General features: G+C 45.6%; 1 protein-coding gene across 1 annotated transcript in view; it reads left to right on the top strand.

Annotated features, from left to right (window-relative positions):
• LOC144791363 (coagulation factor X-like) overlaps positions 1-20,371 on the top strand; it is a 231,930-nt gene that overhangs the window by 132,227 nt on the left and 79,332 nt on the right. The window contains exons 3-5 of the mRNA XM_078666038.1: positions 242-402; positions 552-576; positions 19,184-19,293. Coding sequence (XP_078522164.1) covers positions 242-402; positions 552-576; positions 19,184-19,293 — 296 coding nt within the window. The remainder of the gene's footprint in view (positions 1-241; positions 403-551; positions 577-19,183; positions 19,294-20,371) is intronic.

Consider the following 20,371-nt stretch of genomic DNA (forward strand, 5'->3'; position numbering starts at 1 on the left):
GTTTATTTATCTTTGCCTTTACTAGCTACAATAATGAAAATAAAATCATATAAAAAAAGGTTTGTGTTAAATAGCTAAAGCAAGCCTCGTTTATAGTGTTTTCAAATCTGGGCCTTTATGGTCTTGTATGATGCCTTTGGCCCACTGAATTTACGTAATTCTGTTTGGCTCCTGGGCCTAGAATGTGTAATTGTCACTGGACTCTAGTAAGCTTTATATATGTATCTGCTGGTTTTCTTAGTGTTCATAAGAAGAAATGAAGCCAATAGAATTCTTCGGGTTCAAAAACGCTCAAACCAGTTTCTAGAAGAGATTAAGGCAGGAAACCTGGAAAGAGAATGTTATGAAGAGACCTGCTCTTTTGAGGAGGCCAGAGAAATCTTCAAGGCACAAGAAAAAACTGTAAGTTTTGTCTGAAATGGATTGTTACCAAAAGCATTGTACATCTCCAGCGGTAGAAATTTTAGATTTAATTGTGACGTCCGATTTGGTACCTTTTGATCTTATTACAAGCTTTTGTGATGACTAATGCTTTTCATCTTCTCTTGCAGACCGAGTTCTGGTTTCATTACAAAGGTGAGTAAAGGTGCTCCCGGTGCAAGAGAGTACTGGTTTTGCAGTGCTTCATTCGTAAAAGAATAAGGGCCTTATTTATGAAGGCCTTGCGCCGCCGGTGCGCCATTTTTAAAATGGGAAAAAGTGACGCACCGGCGGAGCAGGGCCTTCATAAATAAGGCCCTAAGTGCCTAGCCCAATGTTTTGCTCAGAAGCATCAGTCAGGGTGCCGAATTCCTAGGCCGCACAGTCATATTTTTACTTCATACCTCTTTAATCCACCACCAGACGCTCCCTGCTTTTTTATTTCACTCGTGCAGGTTCTTTTTCGTTTCTGCTTATTGTCTTTTTCACTTTGTTGTAATTTTTCTCTTTCTCCTTCCATCCCCCTTTGTGTTTTTCTCTTTCTTGCTCGGGATCAAAGTCTGTTGAGGAAAAATAAATGCCTGTTCCCCAAAACCAGTGTTGGTGAGCCCCACCTGCTACCACTAATTAAACACTGTGGTGGGGTATACAAATAAGAGAAAGGTATATCTGTTCCTGATGGAAACTGGGAGCAAAGAGGAAACACATAAGAAAGGAACAAAGAAGCAATTACAAGTCAAAGATATTGTGTCAGATGAGAGGAATGTAGGTGGGGCTGATAAAGGAGTGAGAGAATGTGAGGATCCTTAAGCTAGTAGGAAAGTAAATAGTATGCGTTACTCTCTGTAGAGGCTCTTTTATTAATCAGTAACACCCAAAAAAGCCACATGAGCTATCCAGGACTAACAAAAGGGAGGCCCAAAGAACATTCAAGTCCACCTAAAAATTGCTACATTTGAATTTCTGCATAAGTGCAGTCCCACTTAGGAGTAGGATTTGGTTTCTTACATGTCAGTGGCTTCCTCCGCCTATCCCTTCCATCTCTTACCAGGTATTTTCCCATTCTGAGAGCAGGGTTGACGGGAAGGTAGTTTGGAGAGAACTGTCTTAGGACTACCTGCACAAGATTCATTAACGTGCGCAATTGATACCTATTGCTGTGATCAGATCTTTCTACTTTAGATTATTGAGAACATTTGGAAAGCACTCAAAATATTTTTGGGGGGAGAGCATCATTGGTCAAACTTACCATGAAACCTAAGGCTGCATTCTTGGCATAACGTTTTCAGAAGGCATATAGGGTAGCCCAAGTGCCCTCTTTATAAATGTTATTCAAAGGAACATGGCATGTAGGGCTATTGAGGGACCCTGTTCACTTTTGCATTAAAATGCCCTTACATTGCCTTTGTTACATTCCAAAAATCATGAAACTATCCAATGATAGTTTTGCTTGGCAGTTGTTATGTAATGGGCCTGGTTGCCTTTCTCAAATTCCTTATAATGACCAGTTTAAAGCTGAGGGTTAGCCTGAGATTCAGGAACTGGAGATCTCTCTCGGGATATAAAGATAAAAAAGGTAAGAAGATCATGTGTTTAAAGTAAAATACAGATAGAACTTTAAGTGAAAACAAACAACAGATGTCATGTGCAACTTGACCTCAGTAAAATACCACATAAGGTATATGCAGCATCTCCACCTATCTGGCTAGGTGAAGCCATCTTCCAAGAGACCAGACCATCTGAATTGTTGGTGGTTGCCATTGTTTTAAAGGCCTTATAAGTCAGAACTGAAATAAACAAAATCCCAAATAGCAAAATTGTGGGCTCTCCTAAGTGAAGAGTGCAAGTGATGAACCCCTCAAATGGCAACTGGACCTCCACATTCTAAAGCAGGTACAATCGATTGTCAGTTTCTATGAGATTTTAAAGTGAATAAGTAAGATTTATATCAATCAACTTTAATTCCTGAAATATTCAAGTATGAGACAAATAACAAGTTACTACCCCCAGGACAAAGACAGGAAATAACTTGCTTGAAGAAAAATTAAGAATAACGATCCCTAGTGTTGCCCTCTCCTAGAAAAACTCATGACTGCTTGAGCAATCTGTAGAGTATTCTTGTCGGGGCACTGGGGACCATGAACTATTCAGGCACTAGTCTGCCACCATGGAAAAGAAAGGGGGAGGTGAAGAATCCAGCCTATTAACTGGAACATTGCATCCCCCTAAAAAGGACAGTGAACCATAAATATGGATTAGACCAACTTTGTCAGAGAAACAAAACATAAAGAACCATTGATGGGCTACCATGATCACTTGGACCCTCTGTCATTTTCCCACTGGTGCAGTACCTTGGAAATCCATTAATGGGAAATGCTTAAAAAAATTTGCCACTCCAGTAAATCTCCATTGAGGTATGGTACCAGAGCATCATAATCAAAATATTGTCCAATAGAAATATTGTGCACTAAATACATTTTGCAAAACGATTGCTGCTTCGGAGTTTATAACAAGCTCTATACCCAGTGGCATGATGTTATTGTACACGATAGTTAGGATGTAATATATATGTCAGAAGGTATAGTTGCTAACAATAATCTGAGAACCTCCTTAAAGGAGCCCTTTCCCTTGACCATCCAGGAGGTCTTTAAAGAAGGGTTCCTATTGGATTTTGACACACCGTGGCGTTTACCAGGCAGGAGAGCCCTTCCTGACAGAGCTACTCTTCATGGGGACTGTAAATAAGGTGCCTGGGTCTCTCTGATGACCGTTCAGTGGCCTTCTTACATGAATGTTGCCTGGAAGCAGTTATTCCACCAATTTGACTGGCAGCAGATGACTTTGAGTGAAGAGCTTGCTATATTTGTGAATTTAATAAATGGCCATACTCATGTCTTTGAATGTAATTACTCTTTTGCACTACTCTAAGGAGACAAAGAATTGACTGCCAACAATATAGATTTTTTCTAAAGAAATGTATATGACATAACCACTATATACTGACCAGAGGTTGAGAATCTTCAACAAGTCAGTAGTCACAACCCATCAGAGCTATTGAGCCAGCTGGAGATAGATAGAGGACTGGCACATTTCCACAGAGACAAAGACATTCTTATCTTTGATGCCGCCAATCTCGGTCCAACCTTACTGTTGTATATTGATTCTTCTTGTAATATGGCTGACAGTAGTCATTAGCCCTTCCTTAGTGTTTTCACCTTCTCAGTCTCCCAGAATACCTGTGAGTGTTCTAACTGGTATCTGAGTGTTATATCAGTGTCAGTTGATGGTCTGGTCAGCTGGCGAGGTTTGTACTCAGCTGTGTCTTGGAATAAATCTACATGTAATCAACTAGAAGTATCCTGTCATCTATCACCATCCTATTTACAACACTTACCACAGAGGAGACAGGGCCCATAGTAGAGTGGAAATCTAGTACCTGTCTGATGGCTGTACTAAATGCAACTTAGCACAGCATATTTTCAGATTTCCAACCGGAAAACACCCTCTTAGAAAAGGATCAGACCCAGATTCCTTTGGCATCACTAAGCCGATGTAAAAGGAGGATAACTACTGAAATACCCAGAAGACTCCTGCCTTTACAACTAGGATCTTGTCAACTGTGCAGTATTAATGTACTAAAAGCATTTTGAGGCTCAGCTGCACTTGATTTCAGTAAATATGGAAAATGGAGCTGCACCATAGGAGCTTCAAAAAAAGTGACGCTCTGTAGGCGGTGAGGGCTTGTAAATAAGCCCCATGATTTTCAGTGGTTCAAGATGCATGAGCAATGGCGGTAGCCTGAGTCTATGTCAACAAGAAGAGTTCATATTTTTACTGGGGGAGACAAGCAGCTACCCACTGTTATAGGCTAAACATAGCCTTGAAGGACCTCAAAAACCTTTTGGTCTATTTCTAATCGACAGCATAGATATACAAGTTTCTGCTAAGGTATGTTATGTAATGTGTATTTGTATAGCATTGTGTCACCCCACAAAGGTTATCCTGGTGCTTGGAGAGGTAATATTATTGCAGGAAAGACTGAGCTGGAAGGGAGCTGGAATGGAGCAACAGAATCGAGGCATCAGAATAGGCAGGTTTTGAGCACTTTTTTAAAAGACAAAAGTCTGCTGTAAGGCAGAGATGCAGAGGAAGGGTATTCCAATGGTGTGCTGCCAGAAGAGAAAAGAAATGTCTGTCAAATCTAGTAAGATAGGCACAGGAGCTAAGGGAGAAGCAGTGCTAGAATAACCGTAGAATCCTGGCTGCGGTAAATAAAGGGGGCCTCATTTATGAGGCTGTACGTCACTTTTACGCCGCCGGTGCGTCACTTTTTGTGACGCACAAGTGGCGGAAAAAATGGGCCTTGTTGCGCCATATTTACAAAGTGATGCATCTAGGTAGATGCGTCCCTTTGTAAACCCCTGCGCCACATTATACCTGCGCCAGGTATAATGTATGCAAGGAGGGGCGTATTGATGCAAGAAGGGTCATGGAAGTGACGCAGTGAAATCTTTGAGATTTCACTGTGCCACTTCTAGGACTCAAATGCGTCGAAATCTTACGCCTGCCTCACAGCAGGCGTAAGACTGACGCAAGCCCTTTCACATGGGGCTTGCCCCATGTGAAAGGACACATTGCGGGAGTTGCGTCACTTTTGTGACACACTCCAGCAATGCATCACTTTTGCACCTACAGATACGTCAGAAATACTGACGTATCTGTAACTCCTTGCGACATGATGCGTCATACTGTAAATATGACGCATCATTGGTGTCGTAAGGAGGGCGCAATGAAAAGTGACACATCGCTGTTTTCACGCCGCGATGCGTCACTTTTCATAAATGAGGCCCAGAGATTGTATTCTGCAGATACAATAGTTCAGTGAAGTGGATTGCTCCAAGTGTTTGAGTGACACAGAAGTTTAAAATGGTCTGCTTAGGCACCAGGAGCCAATGGAGTAGGGTTCACGGAGGAGCGGGCTGACGTTTAGGAACTAACCATGCTGCTGCATTCTGGAGGGTCTATAATTAAAAGGTAATCCAGAATGCTAATATATAAAGCGTTGCCATAGTCAAGCCGGCTGGTTATCAGAGCCTGAGTGACTGTTTTATGCACCCCTAAGGGAAACCAGTGGAAGATTGAATGGCACATGTGGAGAACACCATGGTAGGATGCAGAGACTGTGGTCACTTGGGGGTATATTTTATAGGAAATGGCGCAGCGCTTCTAGCAAATGTGCAGCACCATGCTGCGTCATTTACAAAACCCAGGGATGCGCCATAATCACAAGAATTTGTTTTCCCTTGTGCCGGCGCTAAAAATATTTGCCTATCGCGGGCGCAGACACTCTTGTGCCATTTTGCAAGAGTGTCTGCATTGCAGGGATGACTGTTTATGTGCAGGAAGGTGTCCCTTTACTGCACATAAACAACCAATGATGGCGATTTGCTACTTTTATGTGTGCTGCAGAATGCAAATCAGCATTAATTATTTAATTAATTAATTCTATTATATTAATGTAGTAAACGCATTATAAGGGCTCAGCTCCACTTGATTTCAGGTAATATGGAAAATGGCGCTGCACGACCGAAGCTTAAAAAAAAAGTGACTCTCCGTAGGCGATGAGGGCTTGTAAATATGCCCCTTGATTTTAAGTGGCTCAAGATGCATGAGCAATGGTGGTAGCCTGAGTCTATGTCAGCAATAAGAGTTAATATTTTTACTTGAGGAGACAAGTGGCTATCCACTTGTATTGCCTAAATATACCCTTAAAGGACGTCAATAACCTTTTGGCCTATTTCTAATCATCAGCACAGAGCCTGAGTGACTGTTTTATGCGTCCCTAAGGGAATCCAGTGGAAGATTTTATGGCGCACGTGGAGAACACAATGGTAGGATGCAGAGACTGTGGTCACTTGAGGGTATATTTTGTAGGAAATGGCGCAGCTGCAGAATGCAGTACGGATAGAAGTAGCAAATCATCATTAATTAATGATTGCTTTTGTGCAGGAAGGGAGACCTTCCTGCACAAAAGCAAACATTAATGGTGTTTTGCTCCTTCTAAGGCAATAAGGGTGCGCATGGACACAGATGGCAGAGCAGCTATGATTTTATTAGACCTCTCTGCCGCCTTTGATACGGCGCCCCATCAACAACTACTTGCCGGTCTTTCAAACACTGGAGTGTCTGGACGCGCTGGGATTGGCTTAAATCCTTCTTAGAGGATCGCACCCAGCAGGTTTGGCTGCCACCATTCTCGTCGCCCCCCAGAAGGGTGTCCACGGGAGTTCAGCAGGGCTCTACTCTGAGTCCTCTGCTTTTTAATATCTATATCACGCCCCTGATTTATCTTGCAGAGGAGCTGGGTGCCAAGATCATAGCCCATGCAGACGATACCCAGCTCCTCTTTACTTGGAGGGAAAACTACTTGTCCCCGGAAACAGCTCATAACTGTCTTTCTACCGTTTTTAAATGGCTTGCACTAGCGCAGCTGAAGTGCAACGAGGACAAGTCAGAGGTCCTGTTAAATGGATCCTTCCCCCTATCTTTCAGGGAGACTTTGTGACCCTCAGAGTACCCTCTGCCCAATTCAGTGGGTAACCCTGCCAAGAACTTGGGGGTATGGTTTGGGGAGGACCCCTTGCAGGGGTATGCTTCGGCACACTCAAATCAATCAGAAAGTTTCTCCCTCTGCTACCCAGGCCAGCCAAGGAAATGGTGGCTTGTGCTCTGATCTTGTCACGCATTGATTATGCCGTAGCTTTATACATTGGCATACCTGGCTACCTGCTAAAAAAACTGCAGACAATACAGAATGCGGCAGCCAGGCTTCTGCTGGACATTCCAGGAAGATCAAGTGTGAAACAGCATCTGCGGGATCTCCACTGGCTCCATGTAGCCCACAGAGTTCAGTTCAAAGCCCTTACTCGGGCTCATAGACCCTTGCATGGACTAGGGCCGGCCTATCTTAGGAGGCGCTTTGCCTTCTATGTCCCTCGCAGAACTTTGCCTTCTGCTGGTCAGCGATTGGCAGTAGTCCCTCGCTTCCGCAGGACTCGTCTGGGGGGTTACTTCCTTTCTGTCAAAGCAGCGGAAGCCTGGAACTCGCTACCCGTGAAGCTTCAGAATACTCAGGATACTAGGCTGTTCAAGAAGCAACTAAAGACCCTACTTTTTAATAACACCATTTAATCCCAGAACCTCCACTGTCACGCTCGCCCGCGCCGGGACACTCTTGAGTATCTGTGCGCGTCATAACATAACATATAACATAACATATGTGTGCTGCAGATTGCAACATACATAGAAAGAGCAAACAGCAATGAGAAATAAAAGTATTTCTTCTTGTTGTGCCACTCTAACGATTGCTTTTCACTGGTGTTAGTTTTTGGCGCTGCTTCAAATTTACACATTTTTGTAAATCTGGGGAACCGTCACAATGCAGTGGGTGTTGCACTGAAACACCCAAAGCAATACCCATTGCATGCCTCTTTCACGTAAAGTGATGTGTTAAAACTACTCTAAGTGGACTAGTGCCGCTTTGTAAATATGGAACAGGGTATCGTGGCACCAGTAGCGTAACAATAGCCCCCACAGCCCCCACAGTGCGGAGGTGCCCCCAAGCTCTACGGGGCCCCCTGTGCATAGGTGGTGGGCCCTGGCCTCAGAGTTCCTGACTGGATTCGGAGTATGTTGGGCAACCATGTACTTTGCAGGGGGCCCCCCTCAAGTTTCATAACGCCACTGAGCACCAACGGAGTGTCAGTAAAAGTGATGCTTTGTGGCACTATGCCCGCATGTCTTTTCTTGGACATTTTCTGCCCACTATGAGGCAGAGATTCTTAGCAGAGTCTAGGGGCGGGGAGGGGGGGTCCTAATTCTATGAGTCACTTAAGCCATCACTGTTGGCAGCATCGTTTAACGAAATAGTCATGGTGGGTGGGGAACATTGAGTCCTGCCTACTGCTATCCTGCTTTCTGCTTAGAGTAGAAGCATAGAAGTCAGCTTTCTATTACTACGTGGGGTTTTGGCCACATAACCCAATGGCACCTTCAATGGGCCCAATTTATTTCATCTATCAGTAATATTGGTTATATCATCTGTATCCTTCCAAAATGTATGGTCCACAGGGTAATTCCACGCTAAATGTAAGACGTCTGCAGTCGGGTGTGAGCGGAGAATGCAATCAGAGTGTCTATTAGGGGCAGCTTTGTGTAATTTCAGGGCGGTAAAATAAAATCCGGTTGAGAATTTATAATGTATGATTTTGTGTCTGTAGTTCACAAAGATTACTTTTGTCTGTTTCCGCCAATACAACTAGAACTCATCATCTAAATTTTGACCCATGTGTAGCTGCCGCTGTTTACAGGCATGAAGCTCTGTGTTGTCACATACATCTGTGTACAGTTGATGGAGTTTGAAGACGCAAACCCCTGAAGTCGGGAGAGGTTATTACATTATAAGCTCCTTTTAAACTTCCAAACACCATGATCTCCACTGACTCCTTGTAAATTATTTCACTCCTCTCTGGACCTGGGCTCTCTTCAAACTTCGAAATACCTTCCAGTGGCCACAGCCTTTTGTAAACTCCAAAGAGCTCCATTTGGCCAACCACCCTTTATAACAAGCATTTACAATGCAACGGTCTCGCCTTTGCCAAAGTTAGAGCTATTGGCATTGTAAATGACAACATTTTTATTTATGTGTCTATCTATCGCATCACCACAGCATCACTCAGCACCACCACAGCATCACTCAGGGGCACCACAACATCACTATGCGCTGCCACATCATCACTCGTTGCTACCACAGTATCACTCGTCACCACAGTATCACTCGTCACCACAGTATCACTCGTCACCACAGCATCACTCGTCGCCACCACAGCATCAATCTGTGCAACAATTCAACAACAATTGGTTCAAATCTGTTCTCTCAATGTTTCAAGCTTTATTACAAATGTCACAAAAAAATGTGAATATTTCACTAATGGACAGGAAACAGAGGCACAAGCAGGGAACAGAGGCACGAAAACCGGATCACAAGCAGGGAACAGAGGCACGAAAACCGGGTCACAAGCAGGGAACAGAGGCACGAAAACCGGGTCACAAGCAGGGAACAGAGGCACGAAAACCGGGTCACAAGCAGGGAACAGAGGCACGAACAGAGGCACAAGCAGGGAACAGAGGCACAAGCAGGGAACAGAGGCACAAACACCGGATCACAAGCAGGGAACAGAGGCACGAAAACCGGGTCACAAGCAGGGAACAGAGGCACAAGCAGGGAACAGAGGCACAAGCAGGGAACAGAGGCACGAAAACCGGATCACAAGCAGGGAACAGAGGCACAAGCAGGGAATAGACGCACGAAAACCGGGTCACAAGCAGTTAAAAGCTCCTAGTGTTTAGAACTAAGACGGCGAAGAGATATGCAAACAGCCGGAACAATCTATATAATTAAAATCAAAGAGTCAGAATTGAGGGGGCGGTGGAAAACCGGCGGACAAGATGGGAACACCTTAGGGAGGCTCTGTGCAGCAGCAGCCTGCACTTACTGCTGTCAGAGGTGTGACACGGGCGAGTGTAGGCTGCACTTACTCCTGTTTGAGAAGATGAGACGGGCATGGCGAGGCTGCATTTACACCTGTCTGAGGAGTGAGACGGGCGCGCAGCAGCAGGGTGCACTTACTCCTGTGTGGGGAGTGAGACGGGCATGCACTTGCTCCTCTTTGAGGGGGTGAGACAGACGTGCACTTACTCCTATCTGAGGGGATGAGACGTAGCAGGCGCGCACTTACTCCTCTCTGAGGGGGTGAGGCGGGCGTAAAGTTACTCCTCCTCAGATTTATTTATTTATTTATGCATTTTTATATAGCGGGGACTTTACCCGAAGGTGTCAGAGCGCTTCACAGTAGGAACAGAACTGATACATGAGAACATTACAAGTGAACAAAACACAAAAGCAAACGTTACATTAAATGACGCAAAAATGACAGTCGTGAGCCAACAAAATACGAGAGGTAGCAAACGGTGCATTACAAAAATGACAATCGTGAGCCAACAAAATACAAGAGGTAGCAAACAGTGCATTGCAGGAGGAAAAAGTGACGTGTGCAGGTTACAAAAGCGTAAAAAAATAAACATAGAGGTATAATACTGCAATATATGGAGGACACTCAAGCACAAGAACAAACATTACGTAGGCACTTGTGGCACTTGTGCAGGTATCGAACAAACAAATGTAAGAGGTAGAAAACAGTGTGTTGCAAGAGAAATTGAAGGGTGCATGTTACACACGAGTCCCAGACACAGGTAGAAGGATAATACTGCAATAAAAGGCAGACTCTCAAACCACAAGAACACACTGGGAAGACACTTCCATAGTCATGTAAAGTAGATTTTTCAGTAATTGAAGGGCTTCCTTCAGATAATAGAGAGGGCATGGATTACATTTGGAAATGTCTTTGAAGAAGGAGAACTTTGAGGTCAGTTTTGAAGGCCTGGGAGGAGGTGGTGGTCCGGAGCTGAGGCGGAAGTGAGTTCCAGATTCTCACTGCGCTGCCTGAAAAGGATTGGGCCATCGATCTCTCCTTCTTGAAAGTGGGAGGTTCAAGCAGTAGATTTTCCGCATTTCGAGATGGTCTAGAGCCTCCAGAGAGTTTCAGTTTATTCACCAGGTAGCGCGGGGAGGAGGAGTGCAAGGCTTTGTTGGTGATGCAGGCAGTCTTGTAGATAGCTCTAGCCTCGATGGGAAGCCAGCGAAGGGAGGATAACATGGGAGTGATGTGGTCGCTTCTTTTGGCCCCATAAATGAAACGAGCTGCTGAATGTAGAACAGACTTAAGGGGGGATAGGTGGGATTTGGGGAGGCCAGTCAGAAGAGAATTGCAGTAGTCCAGTCTGGAGAGGACCAGCGATTGGACCAGGGTTTTAAGGTCATGCACCGGGAAGAAGCGACGAATCCCCCAAAGAAGGCGCAGTTGGTATCGGGCAGACTTTGCAATTGAATTAATGTGGGAGAGTAGATTGAGTTTTGTGTCGAGTATGACACCAAGGGATTTTGCGCTGTCGACAATGATGGGTTTATTGTTCAGCAGATGACACGGGCGTGCACTTTATTTACTCCTGCCTCCGAGGATGAGCAGGGCACGCGCAGGCTAGGGGCGTCTCCTGAGTAACTTCGCCCCATTTGAATGAATGATTAACAAGACGACATACGAAGGGGGAGGCGCAAAGCCAGACAGCCAGGGGCACGCTAACTCTGGGGTAATAAGCATGCCGTAATTTCAGTTATTTTACTATGCGCACGTGACTGACGCAAAACAATGACGCAATCACAGAACACTTCCGAAGAGAACATGGAAGGCACTTCACGCTGCACTTGTTGCACCCAGTCCATAGACGGTGCCACCGAGAGGCCAACAACAACAAAGACGCGGGACTGGAATCCCACTCAAAGGCTCAAGCATTCAAGTATGACTTGCCAACAAGTCACAACATGAATTCATCATACAGCGGCCACGACAGGGCACCCACCTGCAAGAGTATCGCGACAGAGACACTGCCTGGTTCATGCGCTTTAGACACACGTGGTGCCAATGCTAGGGACCCAGTTAATGGGCTGCGACACACAACATTCAAAAATGCAAATTTAGTTACTAAACGGAATGTGTCCATATCTAATTTTAGCCTAATGTTAAGACGCGTTCGAAACATTGTTGGCGTCGCAGACCCATTAAACAGCCGCAGGGCCGAGGGAGCAATGCTCTTTGAAGCTCTTTTTTTCAGACCCTGATCGGAGGCCAGGTGTGCTGGTCATTACCTGGTGCGCCTCAAGGAATTCACAAAAGGATTTATCAAAAACTCAGGGGTAATCTGGGTGTGCCGCCTCGACATCACGCTGGGCGCTGGAAAATAACAAGACGGTAACGTCAATTCACCGGAAAAATGCACAACCTCTGGCGCATTACCCCCGAACTCCTCACACCGTCAACTCTCAGCTGCAACCTTTCTAAAATGACAGCAGGCACCCTAATACCACAGCGCCTTGGAGTACAGGTTACAGAGCTAGGCTCCTTGCATTTCAAAACCACGATGCACATTTTGTACAGTGCTCATTGAAGCAGTTATAAACAAGCATTGGCCGTGAAAGAGACACGGCCGTGAGACGCGCTCTGTGGTGGGGGTGGGGGAGGGGGAGGGGCAGGGGCCGTTGTGAGAGGCACGACACGTTTTTCCATGCACATTTAACGAAGCGCTTCTTTGCAGAAAGTGCAGAGAAAACAAGCAGCACTTTAAGCATTAATCCTAAACCTTTTATAATCACGGAAAGAATGTTACTCCCTGAAAAGGAAAGCCCTCCCTTTTTCGTCCGTGCTCACTTAATTTTCACATGCAAAGTGCATTTTAAATCTATATTAAGCGAGGATAGAATGCGAGAGGATAAGCCAACCAAGCCGGCGGGCACATGCGGATTTCTTCTGCGGTGCAAGCTGTTCTCTCAGCAAAACCACGTCAATATTACCAATAAGGAAAACAAGCATTTACAAGTGGGGCCGGAGACACGGACAGCGGGAAGGGGGTGGGAACGGGCACACGGACAGCTGGAGGGGGGCGGGAACGGGCACACGGACAGCGGGAGGGGGGCGGGAATGGGCACACGGGCAGCGGGAGGGGAGGGGAGCACTAACCTGGACTTCTTCCGGTGGCGGTCGGCCTGGAGGAATGAAAAAACAAACCTTAAAAAAAAAAAAAATTAAACCACCGCCCACTGCCGCAATGACGTTCACAAAGGGGCGGGATGAGTAAAAATCTACGGAACGCCCACGAATCTGCCGCCACAATTACGGACAGATCTCTCTTCCAATGGCTAGCCTCCATTTATGGAGCTAGCCAATGGAAGAGAGAGGCGGGACAAAGCCCCGTACTGTATAACATAAGATTTCGCCTGCACGAACACTGCTGCGCAGTGGACGCCAGGCGAAACCTAAAAAGGCACCATCCATGTGCCAATCCTAAGAAATAAGAAGAGTGACCACGTGCCCGTGTCCAGAGCTCGTGCAGGTGGGGTGGAAGTGCAAAGCCAGAAAAACAACAGGAGCCACACAGCCCCCTTCTAACTTGACAGGGATATTTTAGGTCACCAGCAGGCATGTGAGATTGGTGTCCTTTATTGTCTATGTCACCGTGTTGAACTTGTAACGTGGCATACTGGCTGAGTAACAAGACCTTTGGGACACAAAACTGCATCCACAAAGTACCCGTACTTCCCTTTTCCAAAACAAATATGGCAGTCTAAAAGGAACGCTGCTCTCCTCCCATCAAACATCACAGAAAGCAGTGGCAGTGCCATCACATTATATTGCTGCAGAATCTTAGCACGTCCCTAAACGCTGGGCGCAGTAAACAGTTTTGTTTGGAAGGCCTGGGTGCCCATGAAAAGAGTTGGAAGGTCAAGGACCAACATCCAATTCTGAAAGACCATTAAATATAATGTGTGTTTGTGTTGTAAAACTATTTAGGGCTTCATTGCCTCTTTGGTGTATGCTGAATATGTTGTGTTCACCACAACTGCTTTAGTTCACCAAAACCAGGCGCTTCCTTAAAAGCAGGTAGAACACTTGAAAGGTTGGCTTCTAGGCGCAGTAATTATTATGTCAAAGGACGGGATGTAGGGGCTTGGAACACCAGGCACGAGGACCTTGGCTGTCTTCCGTGGCCATTAACCAGTGTGTATGTCTCTGTCATGTCCGGCCCCGCTTGTCCTTGCTGAACATACATATTGTTGGACTCTAAGGATTATCCTCCCCTCCGAACACCCCCAAATAGGGCGCGTTATAGGGGGGATTTCTATTGTGGAGGAAAGAAGAAAAGAGGCAATGCTGCTTTATCTCTGCAGGGTTTGAAAGTCAATGCTAATGCAGCGAGGATTAAAGGTGCCGGAAGGGTCTCAGATGCATGCTCTTAGCTGCATTTGAAACAAAAAAGAGGGGAAGGGAAATCTGAAATCCATGCTGCCTGTGCTTTCCAGTGGAAGAGCTTTTATAAATGGCTGTGGGATCCCCGACATATGTACTCATGTACACTCGTCTCGTTTTATCTTTAGTTAGCAGTTTTTGCAGTAAAATCCCACGAGGGTGAGAGCGCGCTGTTCAACAGAGGGTCACTTGATGTTATAGAATGAAGCAGTGACGAATGGAAAACGGATGCACACAAAAATAGACATCAGTCATGTACCAATAAGCACATCCATGGATAACAAAATGCTTAAAGTGATGCATAGATGCAGGAGATTTACAGCTTAGTAACTTTATATAGGAGTCTGGCAAAGACTCAGGGGCGAGGGAATGAACAAGAAACAAGACAGGTGCAATAGTAGTGCGAGTTTTTCACGACGTACGAGGCAGCTGTATACAGTGGGCCCGAAACTCAGAGGAAGCCAGGACATGAGTGTTCAATGTAGTGAGAGCAGTGAGTAGGCATAGTTTCATACATGATCTCTTTGTCTGACTTAAACGATTTAAAGCGAGGGGCAGACCTTGCATAAGTGGGGTGGATTCTCTATGTACTGGGGAACGTCCTGAGAAAATGTACTGGAGGAGGAGGTGATTTTGAGATGCAGGTTGTTGGGGAGCAGTCCACCGCTCCTTCTTGTGATCCTCCTCTGGCCGACCGTCCATCGTTTTCGAGTGAGAATTGGGAGGGGTGAGACGTTAGCTACACCACCCTATAGGAGAGGCAAAGGGTATTTAAAGTAGGAACATATCTACTTGGGCAGTTTACACGTTAATGAACATATCGACAAACCCTGCGAACATTGTACTTACAGCATAAACAACATACATCAGGTATGCTCCATATTTGATACTTGTTTTAGGGGTGGAGCAGACCGATGTTGTCCTTGTTGTAGTTCCAAATTATACAGCTGAAGAGTAAAGAAAAATACATTTGTTTCATGTGTTATGTGACACACAATTAAAATGGCGTGTAATGATTTCGCCCTGTTTCTGCCTTGGATGGAAACGGTGAAAAGCGTTATCCAATATGGCCTTTTGGGGTTGTTTGTGCCTATCCTATCACTGATGGCAATAATGAAAGGCTTAGATCTTAAGTGCAGATTTCTTACTGCTGTAATTGCGTTGTTTTTGCGGCAAGCATGAGTTTTCTTTTCCAATCTCTGGGAGTTTCGCACAATTCCTCTCTGTAAAGGGGTTTCTTTTCCCACTGTACCACCTGTCACTCAGCATTTAGACAAAGGTGTCTGCGCAGTCCCCTCATCAGGTCCTGTGTATACTCAATACATGCCCCAATAGCCTATTCCTGAAGTTATTGCCCCCAATGGCTACTTGGAAAAACTGGGAACAAGGCCATTTTCATACATTGTAGTCAGTTATTGCTTGCTACCACTTGCAGCCAACAGATCTCAAATGTGTTATAGCCTGAACGGCGACTTCGAAAAGATACAGTCATGCAATTTCAACATAGGAAACCGGTTATTAATTTTGACCAAATAAACAACCATTCAATTCTATGCTCAGTTAAGCCCCACATACATAAGAAAATATTACACCACCCCCAGCATCTCCCAGTCTCTATTTTGTCAGAATCCCACCTCCTGGAGGCCGCCTAGCCATCTAATTGTAAAGGTAGACATTATCCAGTCCTGCAAAGTGCTACTATTGGCCGAAAATATATCAACAAGCACACAGACCACTGTCAACAACACCCGAACACAGGTTCACACATTGTTTGTAAACAAACCGACATGTGTGGTTCAAAAAACAGCCACACCAGCACACTATCGCAGATACATCAGCACACAGGTGCTGACACACATATGTTCGAACAATTGTTCGTGGTCGCGTCGGTCAACAATAATCATATTGGCAAACACAAATACGCTTTACCACCTCTTCGCCCACACTTCGAATACCGGAGGCACCATTATCGTTCGAAAGGACGACCACATACACCTCACCTATTTGCCAAATACATAAATACCGACTTTTAATATGTATAGTCCTATGGTTTTGATAACGTGAGTGGTATTCAAATGTGATCAACCACATAAGATTGTCAACAATTCACTGTGCTCAGCTTAGTGCAAGTGCGTGCCTCACCACATAGATCGCATCACACCCACTGTTTCCCAAGCATCTCTACTGCCCTCAATGCGAGGCATTGTGCCCGGGAAACCATCATTGGACCTTTGGGATAAGTGTACCACCTTTCCTAAAACACTGGTGGGAAACACTTCCGGGTCTATAATTAACTGTATAGCAGGCAGGGAATGAGCCTGTCTTAAAGCACGTACCACGAATATCAGATCTAACCCTACAGGATACGTCTGTCTCCTATATCATAGTAATAAAAGCTGACAAAGTTTAGAGCAATGGATAGCGAACAAAAGCACAGGTTATGGGCAGAAAGGGCAGTCCTCAGCCCTCCAAGGCCACTGTCCTTCAAATCAACCTAAAAGTAACTTTTTGTGGGAGTGCGCCTTCATGGGACTGCTTCATAATGTGTTCGTTGTCACCCTCTTTTTCTTTTTATTTCATAAACGTGGTCGAACTCTGTCCTGGAAAGGTTTGCTATGAGACAAGGAGACTTTTTAATCATCGTATTTACATTTCAGTTGCCCGCAGGAAGCGGAGCTCTTTGAAGAAGTGCCTGTCGTGCGTTGGGCAGTGGTGAAATGAAGTTCAATAGGCGTGCAGTTTCCCCCACCGCGGGTGGAACAGTTACTGACTCCGCACCATCTGGCTCATCGCGCCCTGGAAATCACCGACAGGCTTTGATGTGGAAGCCGAAGATGTGTGAGGGTTGCAAATCCTTGGATTGGCCTCATGCGCCCACGGAGACCCGTGCACACAACCGCGTCTTGCAAAAGGCACAGTGGCCAGGAGAGAGTCCGAAAACTATCCGCTTGCAAAGCCACTGACTGAACCGACGATACTAAAACTGCCAAAATACCTTCGTCCTGTCCCGACGCGGAGCTTTCGCTCACTTACCCGGCCAGGTCTTTACTTATTTCCTTCAGTATTTATAAAATGGTGTCAATCAAAAACACCGACACACTTGGTAAGAGGGAAATGTGCAAAGCAAATCTGCCGTGCCCTAAAAAAACAACAGGTTAATATGAAAGAATGCCATGCGAAAGAGAATGGGCAATAAATACAAACAAAACAATTTATGGCTTAAAATAGAACTGATAATGCACGGCACACGAGCCCTTTCATCATTGTCTGACGAGCCCAGAGACAGGTGTGACCTAGGGTGCAATAGCTGACAAACTCCAGCCATACCCGACCACATTTATACAGCAGCCTTGTGCAGCTGCATACAAAGCCGTGCATAGTTGCCATGAACAACAAATATGTATAACGCCATGTCTATGGCTACTTCTAACATGCAAGCCCAACTACACACCGAGACACGGTGTCTAAAAAGATGATGAGGCCTAAACAAAGGATGCACACGCACCGACGCCCACACACCCAAGCACACATATGCGAACACTTGTTCGCTGGCGACCCAAACACAGCAACTCAGTTACCATTCATAAAGACGCCCCTCGGCGCGCACACATACCCACACTTGTGCACAGGTCTATCCATGGCGGCCAACTACAACCATTCAAGAACACAGGAACTACCAACACACCCTACTGACAGCCAACAATGACAGTTACCAGCAACACATGAAAGCCACGACGCCATCCTCTGCCAGCAGCATCACACCCTGGGACCCCCTCCCCCTCTGAACCCCTCACCCACCCCTGACAGACCAAAGGGGACAGAGGGAGGCGAGGTGCAGTACCTAGGCGGCACCTTCGCTTCTTCCTCCCCAGTCTTCCTCCGCCACCGCTAGGGTGTCGAATCCAGAGAGCGCAGGCTGCTCGTCCGGCATTGTGCACCCGGCAATGGCCGGCGCAGCGGCGGGGAGAGCTGCCGGGACATGAATCACACTGAATGTTTCTCTCCCTTCCTTCTAGGGAAGCATTTTCTTCAATTCACAGGGGTCTAATCCCCGAAATCAGCCATTGCGCGCAGAAAGGAGCAGGCTTAATTAATTAGAAGGCGCGCCAGTTGTAGTCAAAGTGTCATTCCATTAATATGCAAAGCTGCCAGCCAGCTAATCTCGACAAATCATTTGTTTCCTTAATTTCCCTCTCAGGGCAAAAGTGAAGAAAAAAACGGGAGAATAACAATTTTACTGAACAGGGGAGGCAACTTTTAAAACAACCAGGAACCTTCGGCTCTTAAACGGACAGCGGGAGGGGGGGCGGGAACGGGCACACGGACAGCTGAAGGGGGGCGGGAACTGGCACACGGACAGCGGGAGGAGGGGCGGGAACGGGCACACGGACTGCGGGAGGGGAGGGGAGCACTCACATGGACTTCTTCCGGCGGCGGTCGGCCTGGAGGAATGACAAAACAAACCTTAAAAAAAAAAATAATAAACCACCGCCCACCGCCGCAATGACGTTCACAAAGGGGTGGGATGAGTAAAAATCTACGGAACGCCCACGAATCTGCTGCCACAATTACGGACAGATCTCTCTTCCAATGGCTAGCCTCCATTTATGGAGCTAGCCAATAGAAGAGAGAGGCGGGACAAAGCCCCGTACTGTATAACATAAGATTTCGCATGCGCGAACACTGCTGCGCAGTGGACGCCAGGCGAAACCTAAAAAGGTGTCAGTAAATTACTTTTGCTTGGTGCTCCGTCCATGTGACTTACAAGTTTTTTCTATTTCCCCTAGATCTAAATCCATGTAAAGTGAATCCCTGTCACAATGGAGGACTCTGCCAGCAGTATCACTACAACTATGTCTGCCTTTGTCCGCCACGGTTTACAGGAAAACTGTGCGAAACAGGGGAGTATGGAGTGTTGGAAATTATGGAAGAATAAAAACTGACATACCAGAAGTCCACTAAAATTCAGAATGTATAATAACACAAACCAAAACCTAGAGCACAGACAATTCCTGCCACCTACCTCTACACGTAGAAGTACACACATAGCAACAAGTTAACACCAACGGGCTGCATGCATACATTATAATACAACAGTTAAAGTTGCACTATATATATATTTATATATATAGCCCTCTCTCTCTATATATATATATATATATATATATGGAGCCCTATATATATATATGTGTGTATATATATATATATATATATATAGGGCTACACTGATGCAACCATTTATCACTGACACATATTTATACACAAACAGCTCAACACAGAAATCGGATTGTGGAATAGAATTTCTAAGACACATACAACTCTACACATACACGCGTAGTTACACACAAACAGCTACATCCCCACATAAACACACAACAGACATATATTGCCTGACAGAAGCATAACAAATCCATGCAGCCACCAACTACACCTGAGAGGTAGCAGTGCTTAATTTGAGCCGGTGGTTTCCAGTGGCAACACCGGCACTTATGACAGCTGCCATATGGTGGCGCTGCTTGTGTTATTTAGAATGGAACAATACAACAGTTATTTATTAATTGTATATACAATAAAAACAACTAATACCTGCTGCACAAGCCACTCTTTATAGTTTTGGCGGCCTCAAATAGTCTGAAATGTCACACTTAAATGCAGGTGCTTTAATTGGCAGCGCTGGCACGAGCAGCGGGTGGTGCAAGTTGCAGTGGCCTTCTGAGGAGAACCCTTGTACTCTACTAAAGGGGTGGTGGCCAGGCCGTGGTCATTGACTTCTCAGGTTCCACAATGGCCACTACTCCAAAGATATTCTATATTTTGCACCTCATCAAGGGCCTGAAGAAATTACCTCCACCCTCATGAAACTCGCAAACAGACATAGAACTCCCGTTGCAGCCCAGGCCATCTTTAAAACCAGGCGCAATCACAATTGGCACTGCTGTCCATCCAGCTGGCAAGCTCACTATTTCCAATTGCTC

The sequence above is a fragment of the Lissotriton helveticus genome, chromosome 11 (assembly GCF_964261635.1).
Source record: "Lissotriton helveticus chromosome 11, aLisHel1.1, whole genome shotgun sequence".
NCBI classification, from domain to species: domain Eukaryota; kingdom Metazoa; phylum Chordata; class Amphibia; order Caudata; family Salamandridae; genus Lissotriton; species Lissotriton helveticus.